Genomic DNA, 27,784 nt, shown 5'->3' with positions numbered 1-27,784 from the left:
GAAGGACTTTTATCATTTGGATAAGTGACCAGAATTTACAGTCAACACCTGAAATATCTAAATATATGAAATATCAATATCTGAAATAAATCAGAGCATCTTTATGGATGGTTTCTTAAAATTCATAAATGATTAAACAAGTTATTGAAAATATTTATATACTTCTATAGGATATAAAGGACATACAAAGATTTGAAATTTTAATGAAACTCACTTTATCTGTTTTTTGTTGTTGTTGTTGTCCATGCTTTTGGTGTTATATTTAGAAAACCATCACCAAATCTAAGGTCATGCAGATTTGCTCCTAATGTTTTCTTTGAAGAGTTTCATAGTTTTAGCTTTTAAATTTAGTTGTTTGATCCATTTTGAATAAATTTTTGTATATGATGTAAAATAAAAGTCCAGATTTCTTATTCCTTTCAATTCTTGTAGATATCATTGAGTTGTATCATGTCTTTATAATTCATTCTACCAATCTTTGCCTTTCAATTGGAGTTAAATCTACTTATACTTAAGGTAATTACTGATAAGGGAGGACTTCTACAATTTAGCTGTTTGTTTTCTGCATGGTATGTGCTTTTTATTTCTCATTCCTTCATTATTGATCTTTTTTGTATTCAGTTGATTTTTGTTGTGTACTATTTTGATTCCCTTCTTTCCTTTCATGTATATTTTTTATTTTCTTAGTGTTACCTTGGGAGCTACAAGTGGTATCTTAATCTCTCTTCTCACATTTTATATTATTGTCATCGATTGTATCTTCATAAATTGTGTGCATATTCACATAATTTATAATTATTGTTTTATGCATTTGTCTTTTAAATCATACAGGAAAAAAGAATTACAAACCAAAAGTACTGCCTTTTATATTTACTTATATAGTTACCTTTATCAGTGTTTTTTGTTACTTCCTAAAACATACATTACACTGCCTTCATTAGATTATATTTTAATGTTTAATAATCCATTTTATAATCTGTTAGATGGTATACCTTGAAGTTTGGACAACTTCTTAAACAAAGTATTGCTTTGGAATATAGTGAGTGTTCAATAAATGTTGGTTTAATTAATGATTAAATATAAGTTTAGTTAAGTCTCAATTATTTATACTTATATATTTAAATAGTTATATTTAAGTATTTAATACATTAATTAAAGGTTAAGTATACATTTAATATATTTAATGTAAATTATTAAAATAGTATTTCATTTTGTTTATTTTACTTGGTATTGTTAAAAACAACCCTTCATACCTAGACACTTCAAGTAAGGCATGATAACAGTAGTAATCATTATTATATAATAATGAGGACAGAAGTAAACATTAATATAACATAATAAGACAATTCAGTGCATTGTTACAATCATAAATCATTAAAGGAGTTGTAGAAGGGAATGCTCAATCCCAATAGCATTTTACATGGTAGAACATAATAAATGGAGGGGTATCTTATATTGGTTATACTGGCTGTTGCTCAATTTTATATTAGTTTTCTATTGCTGCATTACAAATCACCACAAACAATCTGGCTTAAAACAACACACATTTTTTATGTCACAGTTTATATAGGTCAGGAGTCTGGGAATGGCTTAGCTGGGTCCTCTGCTTGGGGTTCCACAAGGCTCCAGTCAAGGTGTTGACTGGGCTGTGTTCTCATCTGGATCTTGGAGTCCTCCAAGCTCATTCTGGTTTTTGGCAGAATTCAGTTCCTTATGGCTTAGGACTGATTCAGCCATGGGCTCTTATCTCCCAGAGGCTACTCAGAGTTCCTTGCCATAGTGCCTTCTCACAGACCCTCTCACAGCATGGCAGGTTATTTAAGGCCAACAAAATTTAAGGCCTGCTAAAGTGGAGTCTTATAATTTAATTGCAGGAGTAACTTCCCCATGCCTTTGCCTTATAACCTAATAAGGGAGTGACTGTCCATCACCCTTGCCATATTCTGTTGGCTAGAAGCAAGTCACAGGTTCTGCTTTCATTCAAGGTGAGAGGATTATACAAGACTAGACTCTCTGGGAGTCACATTAGGGTTTGTCTGCCATATTCTTGTATTCTGTAAAATGTGATGATGAACTAAATGATCTCCATAAATGGCTCTTCTAAAACTAACAGTGCTTTAAATTACTGGACCACAAATTAAGACTTTATAGTTATATTTTTCATTAATAGTCTATCATGATAGAAGTTAACCTTAAACAATCTGTTTTATGGAAATGAAATAATCTAGTTCTGCATTATTTTCTCTATTTCATTTGAGTTCTTATTTCAATAGGCTAAGGTCAGTGTCTGAGTTAGAAAAGTGACTTGAGTGGGAAAAAGAGGGCAATGACGTTTATTTTATGTTACTAAAATTTTTTCTTAAATTTGAGGCACAGATTATGGAAGTAATTAAATACAGTTTAAAATACTAACTTAAGACTTTTGTAGTCTCAATTACAGAGTTTGGCTTTTAGAGAAGCAGGAAAATGTATGTTAGAGCCAAAAATATGACTTCTTTGGCTGTGACCAGGATTTCCTCTTCCCACCTTGGGGACTACAAAGTAGAGGTAGGAAAATTTCATTTTGGAGCCAAGTGTGACTTGTTTAGTTCTAGTCATAATTTATTGCACATACTTCAGGGACCTGAAAATAAAGAAACCTACTATTAAATGTTGATAATGGGCCACTCTGAAGGGCAAGCATTAAACTAACTTTCCCAGAGAGGATTTTTTTCACTTCCACCTTTTCCAGATGCTTCTGATCATTCTATAAGGACATACTTAATCTTGTAATGGTTAAAAAGAAAACTTTCCGTGTATTAAACCAGAGTATTTGAAGGGCAGAAGAGTGACACAAGGCCTTTATATGATCAGATGTTGGTAGAAAAGTATAACTAACACAATATAACAAGGCTGCTTTTTTAATGAATGTCTGCAGCAAATCCTTTAGCCTATTAGTGTGATCTAAAAACTACAAAAGCCTTCATCTTTATAATTCAGGTATCTACATCTCAACTTGGTAACATGGTCATGTGTATTCCTTAGCATGGTTTAGGAGTACATACAAATATTCTCTCTTCATGGGGATTGTGCCTTTACTCCTCTGAGAAAAAATTCATAAAACCATGGCATGTGGCTAAAAATTTTTATACTTTAAAATTGTTCAAATGGTTTATCATTGGTTTAATAAAATTTGATGGTAATATTCAGTATCAAAAGTGTTCTTACAATGATTAAAATAATTTATTAAGGTAATACATTTTATATTTGTATATTATTTTTCTTTAGGAATTTAGTATGTTGAGTTACAAAATAGATTTCATTTAGAAACTATTTAAAACCCAGATAGTGATCTGATTAGTTATCTTAGTACTGGCATATAGAAGCCATTATGAATTCTTTTATTTAGAAAACTTATCTATGAAGGTACTGAACTATTTGAAGATATTTTAATCAATTTTGAAAAATTACATTCATGTTTGAAAACAGGCATCTTTTTTAGTTTTTTAAATTACTGATTGACTTTATAACAAACACATATAAATTTATAGGATTCCATGCATTCTTGGGTTTTTATAAACCTAAGAAAAAGACTCTTATCCTTTGATTGTCCCAGAGGATAACAGCATTAATAAGATAGAGTGCACATTAAACCAATGCTCTCAAGTGTCAAAATATTATTAGATGGTGGCAGTATTTGAATTCTTAAATTTGACATTTCTTTTTAAGGAGAATGATGTTGTTCCTTCATTTTTCTTGTTGCTTTGACAGCAGTGTGAATCATTCATAAGTAGGTAAATGAAGGCAAGGGGCTATAGTATATCAAAACAAACATAATTTCTTAATTTTGAGTAGATGCATGTATTTCTTCTGAACCACTTTCATAACTGCGTTAATGATTTTGAGTGTTTTAGCTAGCATTTATTCATTCATTCTTTTAACAAGCTTTTACTAAAAGCCTAATGTGTACTAAATATAGTAGGTGCAAAAATGAACAAGATGCTTTCTTTATACGGATGATGTCTATAATTTAGTAAAGGACTCAAACGTGTAAATATTTCGATGGGATAGGATCTGGGTGTCCAGATGTCTGTAGAAAGTGAAATTGAGCAATACCTTTGACTTTCCATCCAAATATCCATTTACTTTGACTGATTTGCCTAAAGTAGATGGAGGAACCAGAGAAATAGATTTGAATCGTGTCTGCTTTAAGATTCAGACATACAAACATTTGTTAAAAGGGAATGGCCTCATCAAAGGCCAGATTACAAAACTATTCATATTAAGTCCATTCAGAATAATGAAACAACCAGTACCAGCACTAGACTCTGGTGACACAGTGATACATTACACATATTATAGTCCCTTGTCTCATGGAGCTTGCAGCCTAGTGGGAAATATTGACATTAAAGCAGTAAAGAAACATTTATTTACAGTTGTAATGAAGGCTGTAAGAAAAAGTCATAGGAACTATGAGAATGTTTAACAGTATCCTGACCTAGCCTTAGGGGTAAAGAAAGACTTTCTGAGGAAGTGATATTTAAGCTGACACAGGAGAGAAGGCTAGGAGTTATGTAGGTGCAAAGAATGGATCGTAGTATTCTCAGCAGAGAGAACAGCATATGCTAAGGCCCAAAGGTATGAGCCTTAGAGGATAAAGAGGATAGCAGTTTCTAAGTATTGAAAGATGCTGAAGTAGAGAGCAAGTTGGGGAGAATGACATGTTAATAGAGGCTGAGAGAGGTATTATGGAGTCAAATTAGTTAGGGTCCTGAATGCCATTTTAAGGATTTGAGCTAAGTTATGGGAAACCAGATCCAGGAATAGAGCCTGAGGTCAGAGCATAGTGTTCTTGTTATAGTGTAGCATCAGATACAGAAACCCACCTGGATCTTGCCTGGATAATAACATGTAGTTTACCCAGGGGAAATGGCTGTGTATATAAACTTAAAGGGCCGTAATGCTAAGCTCTGTCTCACATTTAGGAGTCTAGCAACTTGCTGTTGGAACTGTTGGAAACTCTTAGGCCAAATCACAGATATGGAAGAAAAACCTGTCACTTCTGAAGGTCTAGAATGAATTTACCTTCAATTACATAAACCATTTTTTCTTCCTCGGAAAACTTTCTTTTCCCAGCTTTAAAAAAAAAAAAAAGTTTTCCCAGAAGTATTATTAAATCAGGTTCTAAATATATCTTGAAATTCCAAAATTAAAATCTAATTTAAATCTAAGCACTCCATCTTAGTTGACAATTTGTAATTTTCCTTGGATGATGAAAAAGGAAAATAACCACAGCTTTTGTTCCCATCCCTCCTGGAAAAAAAAGCATAAAATCACAAAATAAATGGGTGACTTGCTGAGATATTTTTAATTTTTGAATTCTTTTTGTTCATATTTTTATTTGTTTTGCTTTTTTAATTGTGATGGAATTTTTTGAATTTTTAAAATTTTAAAAAATGTCCCCATATTTCTTAAAGGAATACTTTCGGATCAGGGAAGAAAACATTTAAAATGACAAAATTTTAATTAAGCAAGTTTGGTTGGTAGCCTTTTTCTTTCTTTTTTTCCCAATACTCATGTTATCATATTTTCTTAAGGAAAAAGCTGTGTTTGAATATAGCTACAAGTTAAACCTTTGGATAATTAATAAAACAAACAAAAACTTTTGTATTTTGAAAAATTCTGGTTATTTTCTTGTGTTCATCTTGTTTTTGGAGAGAACAATAACTTTGTTGACCTTTGTATTTTACTTTGCTCTCATAATAGGTTGAATGCTATAAAAGTGAAATTATCACCCTGGGGATTGTAAAGCTGATTGACACTTTACTACTTCCACTGGCGCAGAGCATAATCAGCGGCACTAATTCAAGGGAAGCGGTGGAATTGTTTCTTAACTTCTCTGAAAATAACTTTTTTTTCCCTTCAGAGTAGAATTTTAGTTGTAATGGATTTTAATTTATTTACTTAGATTCTCATATTGTGTTTCTCTTTCTTATTTGATTCAATTTTGGGCAGTTTTTAAGAGGCAAGGAGAAATATCTTTCTTTTTTCTTTTTTTTGTTTTTTTTTTTGCCTTTCTGAAACCAGAAGTCTTTGCTTTCTAAGAAAAAAGCATGAGATTTTAAAGTGTTATGAACCATATTCTTTATTCCCACATTTCCACATTCACATTTGAGAAGCTCAGAATCAGATGTTCCTAACAATAATATTATAAAGGTAGAAAGTAATACTTTTTAAATAAATCAAACATGCTTTTATGTTTGAAAAATAAGTTTGAATGTATGAATAAAAATCTAGATGACAACATATCATAATTGTTTGTTGGGCTACAAAAGTGATAAAGAGTTTTAAGTTTTAAGTATGTTTTCAGTATTTTCTAATACTCAATGTAATTTTTTTATGTGTACACTTTCTGTTGCTCTTCTTTATTTTTAAATGTCACAGTATTTAATTATGTAAATCTGAGTCTGAGCTGCTTCTCACTGGAAATTAGCTTCTACTTTTTATTCCTGCCATTGCCACTAGACTTTTATACAATCCCCTCAAAGTGACAGTGCTTAGTATTGCATCTTCTGGTATCCATAAGCCTCTACTATGAGAGATCTCGCCATCCTCCAGGGTTATATAGGAGTAGGTACAGGTCTCTGTCACTTCCTGAATGCAGCACTACTTAGTCGCCTTAACAAAGCCTCTTGATATTGGCTCATTCCTTTAAGAGCCTAAGGTTCCATTTACAGCTGCACATCACTTTGTTATATAAGTTATGTTGGTTGTTATTGCTAGAAGGGTTTATTCATACTTATTTGGTTCTCATATGTTAAAGTCTCATGACTTTAACAAAGGAAACTGTAAATTGTAAGATATATGAATTAAATAATATTTAGAATACTAGAGGACCAATCATGCACTCATTCTGTAGATTATACCACTAACATTTTATATAGTTCTGCTTCAAATATAGCTCATAAGTTGCAAAGTGATCAAAAAATATTATGAAGTATATTAAAGAATGCTAATGTTAATTATAATTTCTCATAATTAAGATAATTACAGAAGCCATATAGAAAATATTACATTTCAAAACCTAACTGTTCTTTATGTATCCTGCCAATGTACATGTTTTCATTGCTATTCAAAGAGAGTAGCCACTCCATAAGCCAAAGAAACTTATCAGTCACCTAAAATCATGTGTCTATGTATTGAATACTATAGGTTAAACAAACATCTTCAGAGAGAATTGATCCAAATGTTAAAACCCTAACTTGAGGTGAACAGCCCAAGGTAGGTAGCCAGCATTGGCTACATGGCCCATATCGTCCCTATCAGTCCAGTGGCTTTTTTCATATATATGCAGCAGTATATTATGACATAATGTAAAGCCCACCCAAATCTACATGGGGTTTTAGAAAAATGGGATAAGTAATAACTCTCCAGCCCACTTACCTCTAATACGTGATGCTTTACTGTTTTGTGCCCATTGTCATTTATTTCTTCAACCAACTCTATTAGGTGAGGTTGGCAGGAATTCTTTTCTTTCATTTACAGAGGCAGAAATAAAGAAAGGAAGCTAAACTGGGGGTACCGTGACTTGTCCAAAATCAAACAACTAATAAACGTCAAAGCCTTGACTCCAAGCTATGTGCCTTTTCCATTATACCTCTTTCCCTAAAAATGGGCTATAGCATGGGTGGGAAATATATATGCGTATGTGGCATTTTCAACAGTTGCTAATTTAAGCATTTTCATGTTTATCTGGACAATATTTTGGTGTGGGTACCCTAACTAAATTTCCACAAAGCTTTTTTTTCTTAAAAATAATAACTTATCCCTTTATAGAATAAGTATGTTAAAGTTGAGGTTTCTGGCATGTCTTTCCTTTTAATTAAAAGAATTAATTTGTGCTTTTTTTCCTGTTTTCTTATTTTAACAAATTATTTTCACAATTAAAAAACTAAGATCTAATACTGTTTTTGCATTATTATCTAAAGCATTTATTTAGGATTGTTTAAATGTTACTGAACTACCAATAAAAAAAATTCTGCGCAGTAATTAAGTTATAGCTAGATAAGGTCAAATATGTTGAGGACAAGAAATGCTTAATTTAAGAGGAATGTATTTTGTTCTTTTTCTCATATTTGGAATTTTTAGGCTATTTTTTCAGCATTGACAGTTTATGATACAAAGTTTAATGTAGCTTTCTCTGCAAAAAGTGTCCTATCCAAGGCAGCCTTAATGCATGTGTGAGATATGTTGTGTTACTATTACTGTGTCTGTAACTATGTCTTGATTCTTATTTCTTGGTAGATTATTGTGGTCAATTTCTAATGTAACAAAGAAAGTACATAACAATTGGAAACCATTTCTAATATGCTTTCCCCTCCCCCCACCCAATCTAAAAAGGAGCGTGGGTTCTTAAACTCTTGGCAGAAATCCATTTTCCCCCATTTGAAAAAATACACAAACGTGCGCGTGCGCACACACACACACACACACACACACACACACTATATTTGGTTAACTTGGCGTTTCAGAAATCTTGAAAATATGCCAAATGAAATAAAACCAGCTATATTCCTTTAGCTAGATTATTTCACATACAAGAGCCTATACTGAGTTTAGAACTCTAACCATTGGAATTTATATTGTGATACCCTGATAAAAGTGTTTACACTGTGATGATATGGAGCAGTAAATGCCTCTAAATGCATAGTCTCTGTCTTCCAGATTTGGTTTACTATAAATGTTTATGTTTTAGGTCCTGTATCTTGGCTAAAGATAAAACTATTCTTCTTGAATGTTTGCTAGACAAATGTGTTTATTTTTATGAGGTAAAGTTTTAATATTTTTAATAAGTAAATTTAGCTGATTATTTGTCTTAGTCTTATTTTGAGGCTTGAACTTTTGTGGTAAAGCCTACATACAAGAAAAAATATATATATCCTGCCTATATTGTTGCTTTTAAGAAGGCATTTATTACTAAAGTCATAATACCTATTTATATGATTGGGATAAATTCCACCTTCTTTGATATGCAGCAGGAGTAAAGTGAAGAGATGCATTTATAGTCTCAGTTCATGTTTATCATACCATTTCTTCAGAAGCTACTTATGAAAGGCTACTCTTGAATAGGTCTATTTAACGCCAATACTGTCGGGTTTTACTAAGTTGAAAAAATAATCTGATGTTCAAAATTGTGAATTAAATTTCTGTTGACATATATAGTATAATCTTTTTGGTTATTTTATATATACTAGTATCAGTAGCATATTACTTATACTGTGTCCAATAAAATCAAATCATTGGAGGACTTCAGGAATTTGCTGTTTGATCTCAAGTATATTAAATGTTAATGGTAAGATCAGAATTCAAAACCATATAACTTCTGCCTAGATGCTGTATAGGTATTTTTACATAATTCTCTCTAAGTATCACTTCAGTCTTGATTATCTGTCTTTGCTATTCAGGATCTCATCTCTCCATACGTTAGGTTAGCTTTTGATGCAGAAATATTTTCAGTTGTCTAGAATCTATCGTATTAAGGGTGTTTTTCATTTTGAACTCCAGTTATTAAAAAATGTTTTATGAATGAACACAACATCTGAACAAATGGGTTGCAAACTCAAGCCGTTACAGAAGTTAAACATAATTTTAATGAGTGAGCTAATTGAGGGTTAGCAAATAGTTCATATTATTTTAAGCTACAGTAAGGGCCACATAAAATAAACTTTGGGCATTTGGTTTGAACCTCTGATAAAATAATTTGCAGTCTCTGCTATTCACACACTCCAAAATTACACATACAGTAATTTGTTGGGGATGGGCACCAACTGGTTTAAACTCCTTCCAGAATGTACAATTAAATATAGTTTTCTATTTTGGGAAAGCCTTGTAAAATGTATTTGAAAAGCAGTGTTAACTGGTCTAAAAGATCATTTTCCAAACCTCAGTTCAGCTCAGTTTATGGTGTTTACTTTCTGTCAAAACTTAGAAAAAACATTCACAGTTAACTTCCATAATATAAAATGTCTGTCTCATTAGGCAATAAAGAAGCACTGGTCAACAGGTATAATATTGTTAGACTGTATAGCTAATATGAGTGCGGACGCGACCTCCCAAATAGATCAAAGACTAATCTCTTTGACAGTTACAAGATGGCAGAGCTTGCCATGGGCCTTTTGCTGCTGCACATTGAAACTATTTGTTTGGAACACATGCCTGAGGGATGAGGGATGTGTTTATAAGGATGAGCAGGTAAAAGTAAAAGGTTGTCTTTTGACATTTCAACTAATCCCTTCCAGTCTTTGGTTTACTTAACATTTAGGCTATTTGCTGGCAGGAGAAACTGGCTTTTTCACATATGCTTTGTGTCATTTTAAATTGGACATTGATTTTTGTGCCCGATAATTCCTAAGTGTATAGTGAAATAGATTCCGATGTCATTAAAAAGAGGTGTACTAGCTTCCTACCTTTTCCAAACCCTTAATTTTGCTTCCTCTACTTAAATGTATTCTCCCAAAGATAATTTTTAATTAATTTTTAAAAATCTTTCTTAAATACTAAAAAATATTTCATAGTTAATCTTTATATATATTTACTCTCAAACCTTTCCCCCCACTTCTCATCTAAAATAATTTCTCTAGGTAAAATATTGGCAGTGTTAAAAGCCATTCGGATTATAAAGAATATTTGAAAATTTGCAAGAAACTGAAATACTGTAGTCATACATAAAAGTTAATTCATCTTAATGAGAAATTAAAGCCTAACGAGAAATAATTTTGTTTATTTAATCTAATGGTCGCTACATTATCTCTAAATACTTTATTTATAACTAATACTTCCTAGAGCAACTGTTGACATAGGCAGAGTGATTATTATAAAATATTTGTCTGAACACGGTGTAGGACATTTTGAAAACCCTTAAGCTATTATATCTGACAAAGGATAAGTGCCAGATGTGGGGGTGTGGAATACTATTAAAGAATATAGAGAAACTGCTTATTTACATTTTAAAATAAAGGAAATGTACATTTTTCACAGTGGGATAGAATTTTTAAAGTATTTTTTCTTCTAAAATATTTTTAGGATATTATTTACTACATTACCTTTAAAAACAACAGTCTATGACACTTGAAATTATTTTTCTTTATATTCTAGTTATAAAGATTTAGTTTAGAAATTTGACAGGTTCTTGTGAGGACATTTGAAATAAAATTTCTTACCTACCAATTTGAAAGCTACTTGTTAGAAGCGCACTCTCCTGTTTTCTTTCCTAAAACATGTCCTTTGTGTAAAAAAGTTAATAGTATTATAGACTGTATTGAGGAGTCTTTGTTTTTTTCTTGAGTAGTTCTACAACTTCTTAAAACTATAAGTTTTTAATTTATCTTCAAAGTTCAAATTTTTTTCCAAGAAAACAACTCTTGTACCTTTTGTTAGGCTTGTACTACAAAAACGTACTATTTGATATACTTGCCCGGGAATATTAAATAGAGGACCTTTAAAAGCTGACTAACTGAACAGAGCAGTTCCTACTGTATCTCATTGAATTTGAGAACCACTTTTAATTTCATTTTAATTAGACTTTCTCATTCCATTTTTAAATATGAAAGGTAAGCCATAACAGAACTGACTTGCCTGAGGTCACTCATAGAAGCTATATAATGTCTTGACTCTAGAGTTTTCACTCTTAAGTGATGGACAAATGTAGATTAAAATCCCAACCATACACCTTACAGTCTGGGTGACATTCAGCATGCTACCTAATCTTTTAAACCTTATTTTTGTAATCTGTAAAATGGGGTAATAATATCTACCCCTTAAGATTGTTGTGAAGATTTAATGAGATAATATGTAGTAAGAACTGCACTGTTCATGGAACATTATAAATGCTCAATAGATGTTGTTATGGTTTAATAATAAAATCTTGGTTCCCAACTTTTCCAAATTTGATTTTCAGTTTAACTAACTCATTATCAATTTCTGTTCTTAGTTTATAAAATATTTCTTTAACATGGATTAATCCAAATTATCCTTTTCCTTAAAATTCTCTTCTTGTCATCTCTTGGTAGATTACTGGATTTCTTCTCTCAGTGTCTGGAAACTTTGGAGTCAGTTTTGACTTTTCCCTCTTTTTAATAAGCTCTACATCTACGTTGTCACTTAAATTCTGTAGCTCTACAGTGTGTTACAAACTGGGCCTCTTTTCTATTCCCTTTGCCTTTCCAGGTAAGGCCCTCAATACTCTTGCACCAAATTCATAGCATGTCTTCATTCCTCAACTCCTCTTATATCTCTGTGCTGTAATCAAATTTAATATTTGAATACTTATATTTACTTGATGACTATACACACACACACAGGTGTGTGTGTTTTATGTTCTTCGTAAGCTCTTACTAGGAACAAGATATTTTTTCCTCATCTTTGTATATCTAGTTCCTATCACAGATGTCTTGCACACAGCCAGAACTATAAATATTGAACTGAACTGTTCCTTTAAGCTACCAAAAATTTCTTCTTCTCATTATATCAATTTTTCTACTTTAAATGATATATTTTTATGTTTCTACAGAATTCTTTTTTGTTTAGGTTTCTTAAAGCTTTACTGAAGCATAGTTGTCTTTATAGCATTCTTGAGAGCTGCTTAAAACATAATTCCCTTTTTTCATTTTATTAATGTATGAAAAATTTAAATCATAATTTCTTTCACTAGAACTTATATTTTACTTTTCACAGGTGAGCTTTTTATAGGATAAAAAGGTCATTAACTTGTATATTTGAATAGGTCAGTCTGAACTGTGTATACTATACATTCTGACCTTGTATGAAAGTAGTAACTCTAAGGACTATGTAATTTTAAAGATTTTTATGAAGACCAGCTGAAGGCTGGGTATGTAGTAGCCTTTGGTGTGACATTGCTCTTATTAAGAATGTGGTTTAATGCCCTGTTATTTGGAGTCTCTTTGATAAGGGACTAGCATGATATTCTCAAGATCCATCCATGTTGTCGCAAATGGCAGTATTTAATCTTTTGTTGTGGATGAGTAGTAGTCCATCGTATATATGTACTACAGCTTCTTTATCCAATCATCCATCAAAGGACACTTGGGTTGTTTCCATGTCTTGGCTATTGTGAATAATGCTGCAGTGAATATAGGGGTACATATATCTTTACGAATAAGTGTTTTTAGATATTCTGGGTAAATATTCAAAAGAGAGATTGCTGGGTCATATGGTAGCTCTATTCTTAATTTTTTGAGGAACCTTCATGCTGTTTTCCATAGTGGCTCTACCAATTTACGTTCCTACTAGCTGTGTATGAGGATCACTTGGTCCCCACAACCTTTCCAACATTTGTTATTTCTTGTCTTATTGATAATAGCTATTCTAACAGGTGCAAAGTCGTATCTCATTGTGGTTTTGATTTGCATTTCCCTAATAGCTAGCGAAGCTGAGCATCTTTTCATATATCTGTTGGCTTTTTGTATGTTTTCTTGGGAAAGGTGTCTGTTTATGTCCTCTGCCCATTTTTTAATAGGATTGTTATTTTATTGTTGAGTTGTATGAGTTCTTTATATATTTTGGATATTAGCCCCTTATTGGAGGCGTTATTTGAAAATATCTTCTCCCATTTGGTTGGTTACTTTTTTGTTTTGTTGATGGTTTATTTTGCTGTATAGAAGCTTTTTAGTTTAAGGCAGTTCCATTCATTTATTTTTTCTTTTACTTCCCACATCTTTGGGGTCAAATACATAAAATACTCTTTGAGACGAAGGTCCGTAAGTTCAGTACCTATGTTTTCTTTTATGTATTTTGTCTCAGGTCTGGTAGTTGAGTCTTTGATCCATTTTAAGTCAATTTTTGTGTATGGTATCAAATAGCAGTCTAATTTTACTTCACGCCTTGTTAAATTAGGTATTTGCGGGGGGGAGGGGGTGTTATTAGCGGAATGAATTCTTTATATATTTTGGATACAAAGCTTATCAGATATATAGTTTGCAAATATTTTCTCATGCTCTGTAGATTGTCTTTTTTATTTTGCTGATTGTTTCTTTTGCTATGCAGAAGTTTTTAGTTTGATGTAGTTTCACTTGTTTATTTTTGCTTTCGTTGCCTGTGCTTTGGGTGTCATATCCAAAAAATTTATTGCCAAGACCAATGTCTAGGAACTTTTTCCATTTTATTATGGGGATTTTATGATCTCAGGTCATACATTTAAGTTTTTAATCCATAGTTCATTGATTTTTACATATGATGTAAGAAAAGAATTTAGTTTTATTCTTTTGTATGTGACTACCCAGTTTTTCCACCTCCATTTCCTGAAGAGACTATCCTTCCCCATTGTGTATTTTTGGTGCACTTGTCAAAGATTAGATAACTATATATGCATGGATTTATTTCTAGAATCTCTATATTCTGTTCCATAGGACTATCTGTCTGATTTTAGGCTAATAACATATAGTTTTAATTACTAGAGTTTTGTAATATAGTAACAATACTAATTCTTCCAATTCATAATCACGGGATCTTACCATATATTCATGTTTCTTCAATTTCTTTCATCTTATAGTTTTCATTGTAAAGATCTTTCATTTCCTTTGTTAATTTATCCTGTTTTAGATTCTTTTTGATGCTATTGTAAATGGGATTGTTTTCCTAATTTTTTTTGGATAATTTGTTGTTAGTGTATAAACATGTAACTGATTTTCATATGTTGATTTTTGTATCCCCATAACTTCATTAAATTCGTTTATGAGTTCTCATTTTGTGTGTGTGAGTGTGGAGTCTTTACAGTTTTCTACATATAAAATCATATTGTCTGCAAATAGAGATCATTCTGGCTTGGAGACCTTTTATTTCTTCCTCTTGCCTAATTACTCTGGCTAGCACTTTCAGTACTTTGTTGAATAGAAGTGATGAGAATGGCTACCTTCGTCTTCTTCTTAATCTTAAAAAAAAAAGCTTTCAGCTCTTCACTATCAAAATAATGTTATCTGTGGGCTTGTCTATTTGGCCTTATATTAAGACACACTTCTTCCATGCCTAATTTTGTGAGAGTTTTATTATTATCATTATTATTATAAAATGCTGTTGAATTTGTCCAATGCTTTTTCTGCATCTATTGAGATGATCATATGATTTTTATCCTTAATTCTGTTAAGTGGCCATATTACATTTGTAGATTTCTGTATGTTGAACCAGTCTTGTGTTCTGAGGATAAATCCCATTTGATCATGGTGTATGATTCTTTTAATATGCTGTTAATTTAGTTTGCAGGTTTTTTGTTGAGGATTTTCGCAACTATGTTTATCAGGGGTATTGGCCTATAATTTTATTTTGTAATGTCCATATCTGATACTAGTATGAGAGTAGTAGTGGCTTCTTAAAATAAGTTTGGAAGTGTTCCTTCTTCTTCAGTATTTCAGAAGAATTTGAGAAAAGTTGGTGTTAATTCTTCTGCTTGGTAGAATTCACAGATGAAGCTATCTGGTTTTGGGCTTTTCTTTGTTGGGAGAATTTTTATTACTACTTTAATCTCTTTACTTGTTTTAGGTCTGTTCAGATTTTCCATTTCTTCATCATCTAGTCATTTGGTAGGTTGTATGTTTCTAGGAGCTTATCTATTTATAGGTTATTAATTTTTTGGCATATAATTCTTCATAGTAACCTATTATGATCCTTTGTATTTCTGTAGTATGAATTGTAATCTACTCTTGCATTTATGATTTTGAGAGTTTTTTCCTTGATTAGCAAAAGATTATCTGTTTTGTTTATCTTTCCAGAAAACCAACTCTTAATTTAATTGATTTTTGTATTTTTTTTCTGGTGTCTATTTCGTTTTTCCTGCCCTCATCTTAGTTGTTTCCTTCTTTCTGCTAACTTTGAGATAGTTATCTTTTGAGTTACTTTTTCTAGATATTAAGTTAGGTTGCTTATTTGAGATCTTTGTTTTTTTGTTTTCTGTTGATTTCTCCTTTAACCCATTGGTTATTCAGTTGTATGTTAATTTCTCCATATTTGTGACTATTTCAATTTTCTTCATGTTATGGATTTCTGATTTCATACTGTTGTGGTTAAAAAATATACTTGATATGATTTCAGTCTTCTTAAGTTTCTTAAGATATATACTGTGGCCCAGCATATAATCTATCCTGGAAAATGTTCTATGTGTACTGGAAAAGAATGTATATTCTGCTGCTGTAGATTTAAGCCAAATTATAACAATAATTACATTAAATATGAATGATTTAGACTTCCCAATTAAAAAGCAGTAATTATCAGACTGCATAAAACATAAAAGAATCAACTACTGATATACTTTAACATGAAATGAATTCCAGAATTATTATGCTAAATGACAAAAGACAGACACAAATAATTATATACTGTATGATAACATTTACATGGAATTCTAGAAAAATTAAAACAGAAAGCAGATCATTGATTAGGAGGGTCAGCAGTAAAAGAGATTAACTGAAAAGGGATAGGAGGGAACTTTTCAGAGTGCTGAAAATAATCTACATTCTGTTTGTGATGGTGATTATATGACTATACATTTATCAAAACTTATCTCCATGTACATTGAAGTTTTGTGAATTTTATTGTATGTAAATCATTTCTCAATACAACTGATTGACATTGTCACACAGGACATTAATTACATACATGTAGGAATTTAGGGAATGTAAGGATGAATAAAAATGTTTTAAGTGAACTTAAACAAATTTAGTACTGAAAAACAAAATCTCTCTACCCTAATAAAATGATATTTGAAATGTTAGAAGTTAATATGATATTTTTAAATGACCTTTAATTATCTACTATATTTTTTAATATGTTTTAATATTATTAGGTCGAACTAAAGCGACAGTACAATGATCAGCATTCAAAATTGAGAGGTCTTTTACCCGGTCGTCAGTGGTATGAAATTCAAGCATACAGGGCCTTAAACCAGGCCCTAGGTAGGTAAGTGGAGTAAAATTTAATGTAAATGTTATTATAATATTATTTGTGACCAAGACTATATGTAGAGTTAGTATTGCTACTTTATTCCTTACAATAAATTTGGTAGAATTTTTTTTTTTTACTGGAAACATAGGAGCTAGTTTGTTTCCATGATTGATGTCACAAGTGAAAGTTGAAAAGAATCAATGGAATAAATGAAACCCAAAACAAAACTATAAATTTGCTAAAGTTAAAAGATGTGTTGATTGCTTAAACAGTGAGTGTCACACAAAGGTGTTCAGTAAATGTTTATAGAAGTTTACCATCAAACAAAATTTTTATCTTATGACCATCAGAACTTAAATGTAATATATTTTCAGTTCAGTCAACCATTATCTGACCTAGCCAAATTCAGAATTTAGATTTTTCTAAAGTATTTTGTTCACTCACATTAACCCATTTACACATAAGCAGAGCAGATTGCATTTGAGTTCAGATCTACATATAGCTGATGACATAGGACTGTAGCAGCTGGATATAAGTCCCAGAAGACTTCACCCTCTGTCCTCTTCATCACTTCAATTGCTAGTCTATAGGTGTTTCTCTTCAAACTTAATGATTCAGTTCTATGGTTAATCTACTGATAGGTTAAGCTGTTGCCCTTCTCTGTCTAGAAATTCCATTGGTACTTGACATCAAGTTGCACTGAAAATCATTCTCGAAGAATTTCACCTGCTTACTTTGTTTGTCCCTGTTTATTGACCTGTTTTGTTTTATTTGAATTTTAATATCCAGCAAATATTTTTTAGGAGAGCCTAAATATATATTTAAAATTATTGACTTTTAGTTACACTGTACTTAATTTCAAGAAGATAAATATTCTTACCTGTTATTTTTTCCTTTTAATATAAATAATGCCTTGAATTTTAAGAAACCATTGGAAGCAAAAGTACAATTATGTGTCGCACAGTGACATTTCAGTCAGCGACAGACCACATATACAAAGGTGGTCCCACGAGATTATAGTGGAGCTTTTCTGTAAGAAATGGAAAGATATGTGGTTCGGGAGGAATTTTTTTTTCTCTGACGGGAGCTATATCTGTGGGGCTTGGCAATAGATTCATTCCTTCACACTTACAGCACCCTAATTTCGATATACAGATTACATCCCAGTCAGTCAACTACTAACCTGTTTCAGCACAGAGGAGCCTGTCTCTCCATCCCTACATATTCAGAGGGAATTACAACCTCCCAGATCTAGCTTGATGGTCTTCAGAGTAGATTTCTCTAAATTCTTCGTTGAGGACCTAAGATCCTGTACAAGGACACAGGTCCATCCATAAGAGCTATCTTAAGAATTAAATGCCACTGCCACTTTAGTAATAGCTTCCTGTAGTACTGTAGAGCCAGCCTGTCTCTGTACCTTGGAAATATTTTCGGGTTGTAATAATGTAAAGCATAGATAGATTTTATTTCTTGCATCCATTCAATACCACAGAAAGTTCTTTGTGCCAGGTAAGATCAATGGAACCAATAACAAATTTCCAAAGTCAGAATATTGAGTTCTCAGCTCTTCGCCTTTTCCATATTAAACATCCTCTTTTTTTTTTTTTTTTTTATGAACACCATACAGTTCCTAATCTGACCATCACTTCAACATGCAATAGCCAAAACCACATTGCCATGGCAATCCCCTATGTTCCTCTCCATCTTAATTTCTTATTCCTATTGATCCTTAGGTCACCTTCCACTCCCTCCTGACAGTCATTGTTATGGTGATCTACACCTTACCCAACCAGTTTCTTCTTGATATTTCCAGTCAGTCCAGTCCACATTCCTGTTCATGGAGTGGCACTGACAGCTTTGTTATTACTATTTCTGACCCTGTTGGAAGAAAGCAGGGGTAGGGTTTTTGGGACAGTGTTTATAAAATCTACAGTAGAATACAGTAATGTCCTAGGCCTTCACATTCACTCACCACTCACTCGCTCACTTATTGAATCATCCAGAGCAACTTCTGTCTTACAATCTCCATTCATGGTAAGTGTCCTATATAGGTGTGTCACTTTTTATCTTTTATACCATATTTTTACTGTACCTTTTCTATGTTTAGATACATGAATACTTATCATTCTATCACAGTTGCCTACAGTATTCAGTATAGTAATATGTTGTACAGGTTTGTAGTCTAGGAGCTAAAGACTATACCCCATAGCCAAAGTTTATGTAAGTGTACTTTTGATGTCCATATAGTGACAAAATCACCTAACGACATGTTTCTCAGAATGTATCCTCGTCATTAAGCAATACATGACTGTGCATTTGTCTTTTACTTTTTCATTTATAAACCTTTTCTGCATATACCACTGTGAGTGATGAAATTGCTTGTATGACATCACATGGCTACTAAATGGGCCTTAACATCTTGGCCCTGCCTACTTTTGAAACTTCAAGACCTGTTTTTTCATCCTTATACCTTATTTCTATCCACCGACTTTCTCACTATTAAACATAATCTCACTATTAAACTCGAACATACCATATTTTTTCATCATTCTCTGCGTTAGCATACAAGTTACCATACAATTATTTTGGCAGGTTTACCAATCCCAACCTAGTTGAAAATCATGTCCTTTATGAAGACTCTTTACTTCTCCTGCTAGAGCTATTTATTCCCTAGGAGACCCATAGCATTTTATATATTACCTCTATTATAGCATATATTTCATTGTATTATAATAGCCTGCTTATATTTCTGTCTCCTTCCCTAAACATGTATCATACATTTTTGCATACTCGGCAACCAACTATATCTCAGGTTGGGATACAGATGCTCAATTAATGCTGGTTGAATCAGTGAAAAATGCCATGTTCAGTGCTTTTCTTACTATACCATGTTGGCCAGAGAGCTAGAGCCTCAAAATATACTTTTCTAGAATTTCATAAAAAACAGCTGTAGTTTTAGTATGTTATTAATTGAAAAGTGGGTAGCTCAACTGTTGTACTGATTTTCAGGGAAACAATGTCAACAAGTAACAATTTATTATAAAGAAACATGTACATTTAAAAATCAAGTGAATGTTCTTGAAATCATTTTCCCTGATGATCTTCTCTAACAAGAGAAACAAAAGTAAAAATAAACAAATGAGACTATATTAAACTAAAAAGTTTTTAGGCAGTACAGGAAACTGTCAACAAAAGTAAAAGACAAACTACTGAATGGGAGAAGATATATGCCATTGATAGGACTAATAAGGGGTTAATATCCAAAACATATATATGTATATATATATATAAACACTTACACAACTAAACACCCCAAAAAATCTAATCAAAAATGGACAAAGGACCTGAATAGACTTTTCTCTAGAGAGGACATACAGATAGACATATGAAAAGATGCTCAATATCACTAATCATCAGAGAAATGCAAATTAAATCACAATGAGATATCACCGCACAGCTATCAATGGTTATCAAATTAAAAAACAACAAATACTAGTGAGGATGTGGGAAAAGGGAAACTTCGTGCATTGTTGGTAGGATTACAAAATGGTGCAGCCACTATGGAAAACAGTTTGGAGGGTCCTCAAAAAATTAAAAAAAAAAAAATATTTAACTACTTTATGACCCAGCAATTCCTCTTCTGGATGTTTATCCAAAGAAATTTAAAACACAAATTCAAAAGTATATGCATTCCCATGTTTACTTCAGTGCTATTTATAATAGCCAAGATATGCAAGAAACCTAAGTGCCCATCAAGAGACAATTGAATAAAGAAGATATGGTACATATATACAATAGAATATGGCTGGGCCATAAAAAATAAATTAAATCTTACCATTTGTAACAACATGGATGGACCTAGAGAGTATTATGCTAAATAAAATAAGTCAGAGAAAGACAAATACTATATGATCTCACTTATATAGAATCTAAAGAATAATGAACAGACAAAATAGAAACAGACTCATAGATAACAGAAAACAAGCTGATAATTGCCAGATAGGAAGGAGATTAGAGGGTTAGGTGAAAAAGGTGAAAGGATTAAGAATTAAAAATTGGTAGGTAGTTACAAAATAGTGATGAGGATGTGAAGTACAGCATAAGGAATATAGTCTATAATATTGTAATAATATTGAATGTCAACTCTAATTGAAAATAAAAATCATCTGATCTCAAAAGCTAAGCAGGGTCAGGCCTGGTTAGTACTTGGATGGGAGACCACCTAGGAAGACCAGGTGCGGTAGGTGTTAAAAAAATAAATAAATAAAAATAAATAAATAATAATCAAGTGAATGTATATCCTTTGCTAAACCTCATATAATGTGTATTGATTGACATAAATACGCATTGATGTATATTGTGCACTCAGGAACTCTTATAAGGGATGTCTAATGGATCTAAAGTAAACAGAAACAAATTGAATTTAAAAAAGTGTTATCTTTTTTTTAAGCCCACCTGGCACTATTAAAGTATTTGAAGTAAGATAAGTCCATGAAATGTAATAACAGCCTTTGGGAATGTACCACATGGTTTTGCGACCAGGTTACAACTGCATTATGAGTTTCTTAACAGGTCTGCTTTACTAAAAGTATAATCTTTGTCTCAAGTGGGCATAATTCATGTGAGCAAGGCAGTATGAAAACAATGGGAAAATGAATGGTTAAAACCTTTTACTCTGAAATGTTTGGGTAACTTTGACTTTCCACCATAGCACATTTTAAACATAAACTGTAGTGGAATCAAAATAGAGTGGTATCCTGACTTTTTATTGATTTTGAACACTGTTCTATAATACTGGCAATATCCATCTTTCCATTCTGCCCACTTTTATGGTCCGATGCCTTGGAACTTATGGGTTACTTAAAAATTATGTCAAAAAAGGATATCATATAAAATTTAGATTTTTAAAGTCTCTGTGGAAAAATTGAAGATTTTTGTTAATCTTTACCCTCTCTTAAAATCCCATGGTAGTAAAGTAATAATATCAAATCTACAAATTTAAAAAGAGTGGGAGAGGGGACAGTGACAGATGAGATGTCAACAAATTCTGAACACTGGAAAACAGATGAGTGATTGATTGACTTAGCAGGCAAGAGAAAGCTGAAATTTAAATCCACAGTTGTGAAAGTTAACAAGATCCTCCAGATTCAGGCATGGAAAAGCTTAGGACTTAAAGCACTCTAAAGTTTCAGTTAAAGAAGGTTGGTTGCAAGGTAGTATAAAAAAGTAGTTAGACAGCTCCCTCCCATACCCAGGTTTACTCTCTGGAGAGATTTAACTAGAGTTTATGTATTCTTCAACTTCAGGTACAGCTAAGGATGCTGTACCTATAACCCCCATCCATGTACACAAAACCGCCAATCAGTTTTTCAGTGCCTTACTCTTAAATAAGTGGAAAGAGCCTTCAGATATTCAAAGAAAATCTGTAACATGAAAAATAGAGACAAAAACAATAGCAAAACAATGCCAACAAAACAAAAACAGTTGGAAGAACTTGTAGCAAACAGAAACAGTACAATAGAACAGGGGTTGGCAAACTTTTTCTCTAAAGGGCCAGACAGTATATAGTTTAGGCTTTTTATGCCACATACATACAATTTGTGTCCATATTCTTCTTTGTTTTTTCTTTAACCCTTTAAAAGTGTAAATGCCACTTCTACCTTATAGGTTGTATAAAAATAAAATATAGGCCAGATTTTCTATGGGTTTGCCAACCCTGGATAGAAGAAAACAGAAAAAAAAAGTATCAGTAATATCTATAGAGAGGTAAGATAGTGCCTCCATGGAAGAACAGAAAATAAGAAAAAGCTATTTATTAACATGATAGCAACGGATTTTAAATGCAGAATTGGGCTTAGAAGATAAAATTGAAATTTCTCAGATCAAAAAGAGATAGAAAATAATAAAGAACTAGAAAATTAAAAGTTGGCTCAATATGCAAGAGCCAGCTTTTGATAATAGGGATCTATATGAAGAGATGACAGAAAACAGAGAAAAGAAAGATGTCAAAGAAATAAGTAAGAAAAATGCCAAGAATTAAAGGACATATTGTGATTGAAAGAGCCCACTCAAGCACCAGTAAAGGGGGAAAAGCTACAAAGCACATCACTGCAGTTTCAAAGTACCTGAGGTAAAGAAAAGGTCCTAAAACTTTAAAGAGAAGAAGACAGATCTCATACAAAAGATATGTGAATCAGACTTCTTGAAAACAACACTATAAGATAAAAGATAGTTGAATATTATCTTCAAATTTTTTAGGGAAATTTTTAATTTAGAACCTAAGTTCTATACAACCCAAGTGATTTATAAACTGTAAGACAGAAAAAGCCTTCAGTATGCAATGACCTGAAGTGTGCTTCAAATGCACACTTTCTCAGTATATTTTGGAAGATATGCTCCATCAAATAAGAGAAAATTCAGAAAGGAATATTAAGGATGCAGGAAACTGGAGTTTCAACCTAGAAGAAAGAAAGAGAATTCCCAAAACAAATCAGCAAGGGAAGCTCCCGGGTGACAGATGTTCAGCAGTCCCATAATAGTTTAAATTGGTTTCTCAGTGAGAAAAATACAGCTGTGGCAAAGTTTGGGAATTAATTAATAATAGAAAACATAGAAAATTAAGCAAAAAAAAAAGAGAGAGAGAGAGAGAGAAACAGTTATTAGCTTCAGGGAAGACAAAAAAGTCTTGTGCAAGAAGGGAAATGTAATAGTGTGCCTTCTAACTCACCTGAAAATGGTAATTCACTGAATATTGATTTACACCAGAATTGGGATATAACTCTATTAGAGTGGAGAAGTGGTGAAGTATCAGTTATACAAGATAAACACCTTCTATAAGAAGAGTCAATACATAATTTCTAAAGGTCAGAAACCAAGAAGTAGTAGTAGTAGTGGTAGTGGTAGCAATAATAAAAATATTTTTTAGAAATATGGAGATCAATGACCAGAATTACAGAAAAATGAAAATCAACATATAAAAATTTCTGGGCTGCAGCTATAGCAGTACTTAACGGGAAATTTATATCATTAAATCAATACACTTCTACCTTAAGAAGCTAGAAAAAGAAGAGCAAATGAATGTAAGCAAACAGAAAAAAAGGAAATACTAAAGGTAAGAGTAAGGCAACAATGGTAGATGAGGTCACTAAGACTCAGGCTGCCTGGCCTGGTGGTGTCACAGTCTTCAGGAAGATCATTCACAAGCATATCCAAGCCAAAATCATCTTTGAGGGTGACCAGTGTCTTGATTTCCATGACATTTCCCTTCAAGCACCAGCACATATTCTTTGATACCCAAGAAGCATATATCCCAGATTTCTGGAGCAGAAGACTATAATGAAAGCCATCCGAGACGTTTAATGATTGTTGGCAAGAAATGTGCTGCTGATCTGAGCCTAAAGAAGGGTTAATGAACAGTGGTCAGTGAAAGCTCATGTCGGGGACAGTCTATCATGTGGATCTCCGTGTTCTTGGAGGTCAGCAGATGAATAGGCTTCCTGGTTAAGCACGTTTTAGGGATGATTTTGCCAGTGTATGAACAGATTGAGGAAATAATTTGAAAAACCCATACATAAGAAAAGATCTTGTTGCATGGTCTGGAGAAAAAAAGAAGTAATAGTATAAATCAATAAAATTGAAAACAAAACAATAAAGGAAATAATGAAACTAGAAAATCAATTTTAAAGAGATTAATGAAATTAACAAACCTCTAGGTAAACTTCAAGGAACACAAATAAAAGCCACAAATTACCAATATCTGGAATAAAAGAGGTAAAATTACTGCAATAAAAGGTTAAATTACTTTCAGGCTTTGAAAGGATAATATGAGGAAAACTCTATACACATACATCCAACAACTTAGATGAAATGGACTAATTCCCCAAAACCAGAAATTACCAAACTCAAGATGAAATAGTCCTGAATAGTCCTCTATCTATTATAGAAGTTTAATTCATAGTTTAAAACCCTCTGAAAAAAAATCTACACTTAGAATGGCTCACTGGCAAATATTACTAAACATTTAAAGGAGAAGTAACACCAACTCTATATGCTGTCTTCTAGAAAATTTACAGTAGCCTTAAATCATACGGAAAGCCAGCAACCTCCCAGCCACAAGAGGGACTGGATCTTTTTCTTGGGGAATTGTCATTATGGAACCTGTTTGGTGGTTCCCGGGAAGACCCATTCACAAGGCCCTCTTCATTTGACTTGGCTCAGAGCTCACCCAGGCCATTGTTTCCTAAAACAGTGAATGAAAACTGGGGTAAATAGCAGGCTAACTAAAAAGCTTAAAGGGGAAAATTGGGAAATGAGATGTCCATAGAGGGCTTTAAAATTTCTGACATATTCCTGGGACTTTAATGGGCCACACATGTGTATAGGACCAGAGATGTGAACATCCTCAGGAAAGACCTGAGGAGAGCTTAGGCTGTCACCTCTGGGTGACCTCAAGGCTTTACTGAAGCAGGAAGTGAAGACTAAGGCGGAGTTGTTACTTGCCTGGCTGAGGATTGAAAGCATGTCCAAAAGCACGTGCAAATCGTCTTGTCAAAGAATGGGAGACACTGGTTTCAGATGTTTAAGGAAATCTCTGTCTAATTATTAAGTGACCACAAAACTGACCTAGCAATTGTCACACATGACAGAATAGAGACCTTACAGAATTACTTCAGAAAAGTCACAACCACAACAGCAAAAATCCCTGAGGAGGGAGAAGAATCTGAGATTCACAGTTTCTAAGTTATATTATTTTGTTTTCAACAAAAATTATGACATGTGCAAAGAAGATTGTATGCCCAGTAAACGGAGAAAATCAATCAATAGAAAATATCTTTTAAAAAGTCCAGATATTATATTTAGTATGCAAAGCTTATTTTATTTTTATTTTATTTTATTTTATTTGTAAAGCTATTTCAAATATGGTCAAAAAACTAAGACAATTATGTCTAAGAAACTAGAAAACTGAGAGTGATGTCTTAGCTAATAGAGAATATTAATAATGAGATAGAATTTTTAAAGAAAACTCCATGGAAATTCTGGAGTTGAAAAGTATAATAACTGAAATAAAAAAATAAATAGAGCTTCAACAGCAGTGGAGCAAGAAGAAGAAAGAATCAGTTGAATTAAAGATAAGCTAATTGAGATTGTTCAGTCTGAGTTACAAAAAAAAAAAATGAAGAATAATGAACACAGTTTTAGGACGTGTAGGACCTATAAAGCAGACCAATATACACATAATGGGAGTCTTGGAGAGAAAAGAACAGAAAAAATATTTGGAGAAATAGTGGCTGGAAACTTCCCAAATTTGGTGAAAAACTAATCTACACATCTAAAAAATCAGCAGACTCCAAGTAGTTTAAGATCAAAGAGATTTGTACATAAACATGTCATAATCAAACTGAAAAGACAGATCTAGAAAGCAAGAGAAGAACTAATCATCACATATAATGCATACTTAATAATTTTAGCAGAGTTTTCATCAGTATGGAGAGCAGGAGGCAGTGAATTAACTTATTCAAAGTGCTGAAAGAAAAAGACTGTCAACCAAAACTATATGTGACAAAACTATCCTTCAGAAATTAAGGAGGAAGCAAGACTTTCCCATGAAAACAAAAATTAAGAGAATTAAACTCTAGAGAACTTGTCCTACAGAAAATACTAAAGGAAGTTCATTTTAGGTTGAATCAAAAGGACACAAGGCAGTAATTCATATCCACATGTAGAAATAAACAGCATCTATAGAGACAATTTCAAAGGTAAATATTTTTAAAAAGCAATATAAATGTGTTTTTAAAGCTCTTTTTCTCCTATCTGATTTTTAAAAACAACTGCATAAAGCAATAAGTTTAAATCTGTGCTTATTGACATTGTCTTACAGGTCCCCAAAATCACCCTCAGATTCAGTATTGTTGTAGTCAAATTTTTGCCAGTGTAATCCACCATATTAACACTTTGAAGAAGAAAAACTGAATGAGCATATCGATTGGTGCATATCAAATTTTTTAAATAAAATTATTCATTCATGATAACTCATTAGACTAAAGGTCATCTACATGAAATCAACAACTAACAATACATGAGGTGAAAAATAGTCTGTGTGGCTAAGTTTCGGAAAATATTTTTGTTGACTTTCAAAATAGAATGCATATGTCATTTTGGTATGTAAGTTAACAGTAGTTGGCAGAAGTAGGGGAATTTTTATGCATCTACTTTGGTACAATGCATTGAGTAGTTCCTATAAACTTGTTCATCATTGTGACTTTGATTAAAGGAATAGAGCAGACACATCATTGATTTTTTTCAACCTCTGTCTGTCTCACTAGAAATTTAGCCTTTATTTTCAATGTTGTATCTATTTTATTTTCTCCCTATTTGTCATAGGTGTATTCGACACAAAAACGATTGGGGAGCCCTTATTCTAGTAGATGATCGTTTCAGGAGTAACCCAAATCGATACATATCGGGTAAGATTCTCAGCTGGGCTTAGAGTAAGAATTAATAAATCTTTGGTATTTAATGACTTCTATTTTTAAAAACAGAGTTGGACAGAGAATTTGAATTATGAGATCAAACATGGAAAATTCATATTGACCAGAAATCTAGCCTTTTAATATTATGTGCTTACAAAAAAATATAAAGGAGAATCTAGTTACATTGTATTACTCAATTATGATTCTTTAATTTCATTGGATGTGCAATTCGACCCAGTAACATCGAAGTAATTTATATTTATCATTGTTAGGGGAAAAGCTGTTCCACAGAACTGAATTTTCTAATACTAAGTTTTTACATTTAACCATCCGAGCACATGTCCTATGGCTGCTTAATATTCTTTATTCTTTCGTTCTGGGTTATGTTG

General features: G+C 32.4%; 1 protein-coding gene and 1 pseudogene across 1 annotated transcript in view; both read left to right on the top strand.

Annotated features, from left to right (window-relative positions):
- The window catches only part of BRIP1 (BRCA1 interacting protein C-terminal helicase 1), a 145,413-nt gene that overhangs the window by 107,927 nt on the left and 9,702 nt on the right, over positions 1 to 27,784 (top strand). Inside the window, 2 exon segments of the mRNA XM_036222337.1 lie at positions 16,829 to 16,941; positions 27,307 to 27,389. Coding sequence (XP_036078230.1) covers positions 16,829 to 16,941; positions 27,307 to 27,389 — 196 coding nt within the window.
- On the top strand, positions 21,138 to 27,299 carry LOC107510133 (annotated as a pseudogene).

Source organism: Rousettus aegyptiacus, unplaced genomic scaffold (genome assembly GCF_014176215.1).
Source record: "Rousettus aegyptiacus isolate mRouAeg1 unplaced genomic scaffold, mRouAeg1.p scaffold_m13_p_6, whole genome shotgun sequence".
Classification (NCBI taxonomy): Eukaryota; Metazoa; Chordata; class Mammalia; order Chiroptera; family Pteropodidae; genus Rousettus; species Rousettus aegyptiacus.
Note: the sequence above shows the minus strand (reverse complement) of the source record. Positions and strands in the feature narration are given on the sequence as shown.